This window comes from Myotis brandtii, unplaced genomic scaffold (assembly GCF_000412655.1).
Source record: "Myotis brandtii unplaced genomic scaffold, ASM41265v1 scaffold181, whole genome shotgun sequence".
In the NCBI taxonomy this organism is placed as follows: domain Eukaryota; kingdom Metazoa; phylum Chordata; class Mammalia; order Chiroptera; family Vespertilionidae; genus Myotis; species Myotis brandtii.
This window is the reverse complement of record NW_005356712.1, coordinates 1,011,839-1,020,212: the sequence shown is the minus strand read 5'-3', so window position 1 is coordinate 1,020,212 and position 8,374 is coordinate 1,011,839. Positions and strand designations below refer to the sequence as shown.

The 8,374-nt window shown below is 43.8% G+C and overlaps 1 protein-coding gene across 1 annotated transcript in view; it reads left to right on the top strand.

Annotated features, from left to right (window-relative positions):
- Position 1: 1 nt before the first annotated feature.
- RNF10 (ring finger protein 10) overlaps positions 2-8,374 on the top strand; it is a gene marked incomplete at its 5' end in the record, with an annotated part of 36,954 nt that continues 28,581 nt past the window's right edge. Inside the window, one exon of the mRNA XM_014537709.1 lies at positions 2-38. Coding sequence (XP_014393195.1) covers positions 2-38 — 37 coding nt within the window. The remainder of the gene's footprint in view (positions 39-8,374) is intronic.

Here is an 8,374-nt window from a genome sequence, read left to right as displayed (position 1 = left end):
GTCCGCGGGGCCGGCCGGCGAGTCTAAACCCAAGAGCGGTAAGCGCGGGCCACGGTGGGCGCGGGGCGGATCCTCGCTCCGGTCAGCGGGTCACACCCGGGACAAGCTCCGCGTTCTGCTCTGGTTCCTAGGCCCCCGCCCCCTTCACTTCCCCGGTTTCCCTTGCTTACAGTGAACTCTTAATGAGCCCAGAGCTGCGTGCTTTCCGTGAATTCTGGCATCGAGACTCGAAACAGCTCGTTAAGTAGGTGCTGTTCTTATTCCCATTTTGCAGATGAGGAAACTGAGGTCAGCAAAGCTAAGGTCGCCCTAATACCTAGTTGTCTGACTCATCAGTTCACGCTCTTAAAAACACAAAGTTGTTCTACTCCTTAATGTTGAATTGGCTTTGGATAGTGTTCAAGTTTAAACAGGAGAGGGTGGGGCCCAAAGACTTTTCAGACTCAAATCTTAGGTTGAATATCCGTGAAAGGCTTTGTTTTGTGTGGAGCAGTGTTTAAGAGCACAGGCTCTGGGTTCAGACTTTTTAGGTTTGCCAGACCTTGAGTGAGTGCCTGACTTTCCTTACCGGTAAAGATGGAGATAATGAGAATTAAATAAATTAACTTAGAAAACAGATGAACCAAGGGTTTAGGAAAGTACCTGACAGCTGTTATGCACCAAATACACATCACGCCTATTTCCCTCTGTTAGGCTCTGGTTGTGTTCTTTTACAGGGAAGATTTTGTCATTTCTGTAGTCATGCCTCAGTATTAAATTATGACCATGATGATGATAATAGCTACCATTTATCTAGAGCTTACCAGGTAGCAGGTACTGGGCTAGGCTTTTACCTCTGCTGTGGAGACGCCAGTCGCTAACCGGTCCAACAAGGTGGAATTTTCATCTAAAGAAGGAAAAAGTTGAGAGGCCAGAGTTTAGTTAGGAGTTGGCAGGTCTGGAGTTGTAATCTCTGCTCTTTTATATTGTGATTATATTAGTGGTAGGAAGATGTTTTCAGTGGGGAAATGTGTCAGAGAGGGAAACATTTTGAGTGCAGTTGTTTAAAACTTTTTAAGATTAAAAAACTGTAAGGCTGACTCTAAAAGGAAAAACAAGTGTAAGGCTGACTTGAGTTTACCTGCTGGATGTAGTAAACTTGCTTACCTGGGGTTCTGAGGACTTCTAGGACTGCTTAGGGAACTCAGGTGGAATCCAGTTGACAAGATAATGAATGTTTTAAATGTCTAATCAGGGATTAGAGGGACTCTCAGGCCACGTCAGGCAGTATTATGTAGATTAATACGGGGGTTTTGCACCTGTATAGCTTTATCACAGATCTCTTTAGAGATAGAGGGTAGCCAGTTCTGGCCAGTGTTGGGAACTGGTTTAGAGGTCTGAATATTTCTCAGTGTAGGTGATTACGTTTGCACACTATTCCCAGATATAAAGTTAAAGATTTTGATTCTCCAGCTATCTGAATTCTCAACTAATTTTTCTGGGGCTCCTTTTCAAGCCATTAACATAAATGAGATATGGAACCCGGGACCCTTCAGTCTGCAGGCTGAGATAATGAATGTTTTAAATGTCTAATCAGGGATTAGAGGGACTCTCAGGCCACGTCAGGCAGTATTATGTAGATTAATACGGGGGTTTTGCACCTGTATAGCTTTATCACAGATCTCTTTAGAGATAGAGGGTAGCCAGTTCTGGCCAGTGTTGGGAACTGGTTTAGAGGTCTGAATATTTCTCAGTGTAGGTGATTACGTTTGCACACTATTCCCAGATATAAAGTTAAAGATTTTGATTCTCCAGCTATCTGAATTCTCAACTAATTTTTCTGGGGCTCCTTTTCAAGCCATTAACATAAATGAGATATGGAACCCGGGACCCTTCAGTCTGCAGGCTGACGCTCTATCCACTGAGCCAAACCAGCCAGGGCATCATCTTCTTAATTGAAAGCTTCTGAGAAAGTCATGTAAAAGACTTTCCTAGGTTATATGAAATACACAAGTGTGCCCTCTGGTATCATTAGTTTTTGTTCAATGTGTTAGAAAGTTTGGACATAGTTGCCTTTACCAGGGCCTACTTTTCTGACTACTGCTATGTATTTTCCTTTAGCAAAAAGGAAGATTTGTAGCTAAATACACAGTTCATCCATAACCCACATTGCTTGCATTTAGGAATAAACTTTTTAAGGTTGAAGTGAAGGGGAGCATATGCTGCCTTCGGAACATTTAGCTAAGACCAGTGCTGCCACAGCAGATAGCATTCAGGACCTCCTCTACTGAGACTTCTGGATGGTTGCTGGAGCAAAAGGTAGACTCAGATTCAGCATAATTCCATACAAAAGTTTCAGAAAAGCTGACTCCACTTTCGATGTACTTGATGTTGCTGGAAATAGTGGAAATGGCCTCTTGAGTTTCAGAGTACTGAGTGAAGAACAGGAAGGGTAGGTAGAATAGACATAACTTGCCTTTCTTTTTTTTTTTTAAGAGTTTTTCCATTTCTAGCACAGCCACTGTGGCTCAGTGGTTGAGCATCAACCTATGAACCAGGAGGTCACAGGTTCAGTTCCCGCTCAGGGCAAATGCCCGGGTTGTGGGCTCAATCCCCAATGTGGGGCATGCAGGAGGCAGCTGATAAATGATTCTCTCTCATCATTGATGTTTCTGTCTCTCCCTCTCCCTTCCTCTCTGAAATCAATAAAAATATATTAAAAAATAAGTTTGTCAATTTATAAATATTTTATTTTATTTTCCTCTCTCTTTTTCCTACCTCATGTGAAGAAATAACCTCTGGTTTCTATTCCCTAAAACATGTGTGTCATAAGTGGGCATTTGCTTCCAAGCTGCCTGATTAATATACCTGAGTCTTTGTTCCTGGGGCTGGCTTAAGTTTGCCCTACATGCACACAGGAAATAGGTAAACTTGCCACCGAGATTTATTTGATCTTTCTGGTCGGAGTGGCATACCACAGTTTCTCTGTGTTGGCTAATTGCTTCAAATATTTTACATAACATTCCCTTGGATATATTCCAACAGCTGTGTTCTGGTAGGGTTAAGATGCAGTCCTAAGAATGTTTAATGGTGAATATCCAAGGAATCCTAGAGGTTTGGGGAAAGTCATTTAGAAAAAGCAAAGAGAGGTTAAGCAGTTCATGGGCAAACAGTGGACCCTAGCCCGGAAGCGGGCTCTTGCCCCATCTCCCTGGGCAAGGGATAGTACTGCACTGCAATGGAGGTTAAGGGAAGGTCAGGCATTATGAGGCAGTTATTTTGAGGTTGGTGATATGAAGCACTGTCCTGCACTCTTCCTCTTATTCCGGTAACAGAAGCCAGGTTGCTTGTGGTTAATCTGCCTTGAAGAATGCCTCTGAGTTGCAAATGGACCTGGGGGTTTCGATGGCTTTGAAAATTGAGGTGACTTGAAGCCTTCAATAAAACACCAGCTAGAGAAGTTATAAGAATTTCTGGGCCTGTTGGCTGCAGTCCTTGGTTTATGTGGCTTTGTTTAGTGGGTACTCTTGACTGGAATGATTTAGATTTATTAATAATAGGCCTTCAAATAATAATAGCAACTGTGTGCCAAGCACTGTGGTAGGCATTTCACAGAAGTTTTCTCCTTTTTAAAAAAATATTTTTATTGATTTTTGAGAGAGGAAGTGGGGAGGGAGAGAGAAAGATCAGTGATGAGAGAGCATCATCGATTGGCTGCCTCTTGCATGCCCCAACACTGGGGATTGAGCCCACAACCCCTACCAGGTGCCCTGACTGAGAATCAAACCGTGACCTGGTTCATAGGTCAATGCTCAACCATTGAGCCACACCAACCGGGCCAGAAGTTTTCTCTTAATCCTCATGACCTTGTGAGGAGGGAGGGTAGAGGATTAGCCCTATTTTACAGACAAGAAAACAGAGGCTTAGAAGGGTTAGAGTGATTTGTCCAAGTGAATTCTTAAGAAGTCCTAGGTAATATTTATAAATACACTTTGTATAAATTCACTTAGCAAGCAGGCAACTTACTGGCACATACACCATTCCTGATACTACCTCTCTCTTCCTTTCAGTCAAAATTAGTAATTTGAGCTAGATTCAATTTGTTGTCAGTTGATTCTGTAGTAAAGCCACATACTGCCTCTCCGGAGGTGCTTGTCAACCACTCTGGACGATGGGTAAGCAACTTGCTTGTGTTTACAGCATGAATCAGCAGCAGAAACTTCCTGGCTGATCTGACCTCTACGCTGTGCCACTTGTGAGCACTAGAGCTAGAAATGTTGATGCCAAATTATTTAATGGAAAATTTATGGCCTTTAATTTGGTAATGGGGGAAAGAGACTGAGATATGCTTGCTTTTACTTGGTAGGGAACTTTCTATTAGGGAAATGTGGAATAACTGAGACACTGGATTAAGTTCCCAAATCTCTTGTTGATTCTGAGATTCTGATTTCTGGACTTAAGCCATTTAATTAGTGGTCTTGGCCCTCTTGGAATATGTCTTGACAGTACTTTTTGGCAGTTAGTTCTCAGCTCTGGCCTCTGCATTAGAATCTCTTGAAGACCTTTATAAAAACAGGGATGTGTGGAGCCCTTCCCTAGTGATTCTTCAGTCTGGGTTGGGCCCTTGGGCCCTGGCATCCATAGCTTCAAAAGTCTCTGAAAGGAATTCTGTTGAACAGAGAATATGTATCTCCCAGGAACTTAACTTGACATTTTTGTCAGCTTTCCAAAATTTAAATCAGATCATCTCATTGCTATCTCCTATAAGAGAAAAGAGGAAGAGTTTTATCCCTAAGTTATTCACATGTATATCCTGGCAAGTTGTATATAAGACATGTCACAAACAGTACTCTGAATTTTATCTCTGGGTCCCAAGCATCCTGGCAAGTTGTATATAAAACATTTCACAAACAGTACTCTGAATTTTATCTCTGGGTCCCTGGCCTGACTGTACCTTCAATCTTTAGCTGCCTGTTGCCTGGGAGTAGAGATAAGAGACAACTTCTCACTTTAGATGTCTGACTTCATACCTTTAGGTAAGTGGGAGAGAAGATGAAGGAGTTGATTTTAGCAACTAAAATCATTAATCCATATGTGGTCAGTTGTTGTAATCTGTTTTAGAAATGGCACTTCTCTTTCCTTCAGAGAGCAGTTCTGCAAGCATTATGAAACTGTTTCCTTGCCAGTGTGGTAATAAGTGACTGAAATGAAAACAACCTCTTGCTGAGTTCCAGCTTACTTTCTTGAGCCCTCAAAATATAGAACCTGCCTTTGCCTGAATCTATGCAAGTTGCTTGTCTAGAAAGCATCAGGGTCAAAAATATAGGATCATCTGAAATAGTCTTGGGTAATGAGGTTTGGGGAATATGTGTTTTCTTCTCTTCAGAAGATCTCATTTGTTCTCATGGTAATGTTAGCTGGAGTTCTGTATCCCTCTGAATTTTCTATGTATCTGCAGTCTCTATATATAAAAGCCTAAGCGATCGTCCAACCACCCGACCAGTGCTATGATGTGCACTGACCACCAGGGGGCAGACGCTCAACGCAGGAGCTGCCGAGCTGTGGTGACTTGGCAGCAGTGGTTCTTGGGTGGTGCACCCAGAACCAGAGAGGAGGGAGCCCAGTTCCGGGGTGTGTCACCCGAGAAACGCCTTCTCACAATCTGGGACCCCTCAGGATGTCAGAGAGCCGGTTTTGGCTCCATCCCCGCAGGCCAGGCCGAGGGACCCCACCTGCTGGAGGGACCCTGCTCACTCCACAGACGACCTTTGAGCTGCAGCGCCTCCCTAGGTGTGGCCGGCTGGGAAGGGACTGCGGGAGGTTGGCTCCAGGGCATGTCCGGCCCTTCTCACCCAGTCCTGCCCTGCCAGCCACCTTCTAATTAATTTCCTTTCAATGTGCACGAATCTGTGCACTGGGGCACTAGTCTTATTATAAACTAACTGAATGGGTTAAAGGCAAGGCAAAATTTGTATGAGATCTGAAGCCTCACTTTCTCATTGTTACCACTGATGCCTTGTTTGTCAATAACGGTTGCTAACTGAAGAAGTTGGTAAAAGTCTGTTTCAATAATTCTAACTTCACCCCTGGCTGGATAGTTCAGTTGGTTAGAGTGTCATCTGATATGCCAAGTTTGAGTGTTGGATCCCCTGGTCAGGGCACATACAAGAATCAACCAATGGAAAACTGTGGTACATCTACACGATGGAATACTATGCTGCTGTAAAAAAGAAGGAACTCTTACCATTTGCAACGGCATGGATGGAACTGGAGAGCATTATGCTAAGTGAAATAAGCCAGTCAATGAAGGAAAAATACCACATGATCTCACTCATTCATGGATAATAGAGACCATTATAAACTTTTGAACAATAATAGATACAGAGGCAGAGCTGCCTCAAACAGGTTGTCAAGCTGCAGCGGGAAGGCTGGGGAGGGTTGGGGGGCAGGAGGGAGGCGGGTAAGAGATCAACCGAAGGACTTGTATGCATGCATATAAGCATAACCAATGGACATAAGACACTGGGGGGTAGGGGAGGCCAGGGGATTGTCAAGGGCGCGGAAAAAAAAAAGGAAACATATGTAATACCCTTTGTAATACTTTAAGCAATTAAAAAAAAAAAAAAGAATCAACCAATGAATGCAAAATTCTAACTTCAGATTAAACTCTGGTTGTTTTCCCTAACAGATTTAAAGGTAACTGGTAGGAGTGAACCTAGCCTGGTAGTGTTTCTGTGATCTTCTGCTTTCTGTTTGCATTTCAGCCACCTCACATGACTATTAGCTTGTCTCCTAAGTTGTAGTTTGGTTAGATTTAGAGAGGATGGCATACCCTTCATTTAGCCCATGTTGTTGACAGAGTGTGAGGTGATTGCTATCAAAATTTGGAGTGTGGTTTCCTTTTCTCTGAAGATATGCTTCACCTTGTATTTATTTAGTCTGCTGTAAAATAATTGGATTATCCTACTTGTCTAGAGATACTTTTTCTTAGGTACTTAATAGTTTTTAAAATGACCCAAATAGTAAGTATACAGAACAATAATTCTATATACTAAAGTCAGACTCTTAGAGGGTGAGGTCTGAGCACAGGAATCCCTTAAAAGTTCATCTGGATGATTCCTATGAACTGGTAAAAGTGGTTAGTTCTGTTTTCCAAAGATAATTGTAATTAACAGCCTGCTGTGTTGCCTTTCCAGACATATTTCTAGTATTTACGTATTTTAAACATAAACAGGATTAAGCCATATATTTTTGGGGAAAACCTTTATAGTTTCTGAGGCTCATGCAGAATCTTCTTGACTTTGTAAACCACCACTCCCTTCTAGTTTGAGGGTAAGCCTAATGGATTTCTTCATTAAAAGGCCCTTAACTTCTATTCTTAAGTTTTTGCTTTTAAAGTTATTAAATTAGTGTGCAGACTTGATTTGGTCAGATTTCCATGTTGAAATAAGACAATATGGAATGAGCAGAAGGACAAGGATGTTAATAAATTAGTTTTTTTGCATCCAAAGACTAATTTGGAAACCTCTATCACCTTTAGTTATTTAGTTGTGAATGATTGTCTAGATAGGTTATATTTTGCCCCCTCCCCCCCTTTTTTTTCAAAGTTGGTAAACTTTGGCACATCTACACTAATAAAAGACAAACATGCAAATTGACCATACCTTTGCTATGCCTTAAGCCACGCCCAACAGCCAATCAGAGCGACTATATGCAAATTAACCCAACCAAGATGGCGGCCAGCAGCCATGGAGCTGGAGCAAGCAGGAAGCTTGGTTGCCCCAATGATGGAGGAAGCCTAGCTTCCCAGCAGCCGCCGCCTGCTCTGAGCTCCACTCAAAGCAACAAAGTTTCAATTATAGAAGGTAAATAAATCCCAGAATAAAAAAAGAAAAAAGAAAAAAAGGAGAAGCTGGGAGCTTCCGTCGCCGGCGGGGGTTGGCCAGCCTGAAAACGGCCCTCAGCCCCTCACCCAGACTGGCCAGGCACCCCAGTGGGGACCCCCCACCCTAAAGGGGGTGTGGCCAGCCTGAAAACAGCCATCAGCCCCTCAGCCAGGCTGGCCAAACCTCCATGGGGTGAGGATCCCCTCTGGGGGGGCTTGACCAGCCTGCAAACAGCCATCAGCCCCTCACCCAGGCTGGCCAGGCACTCCAGTGGGGACCCCCACCCTGAAGGAGGTGTGACCAGCCTGCAAACAGCCATCAGCCCCTCACCCAGGCTGGCCAGGCACTCCAGTGGGGACCCCCACCCTGAAGGAGGTGTGACCAGCCTGCAAACAGCCATCAGCCCCTCACCCAGGCTGGCCAGGCACTCCAGTGGGGACCCCCACCCTGAAGGAGGTGTGACCAGCCTGCAAACAGCCATCAGCCCCTCACCCAGGCTGGCCAGGCAC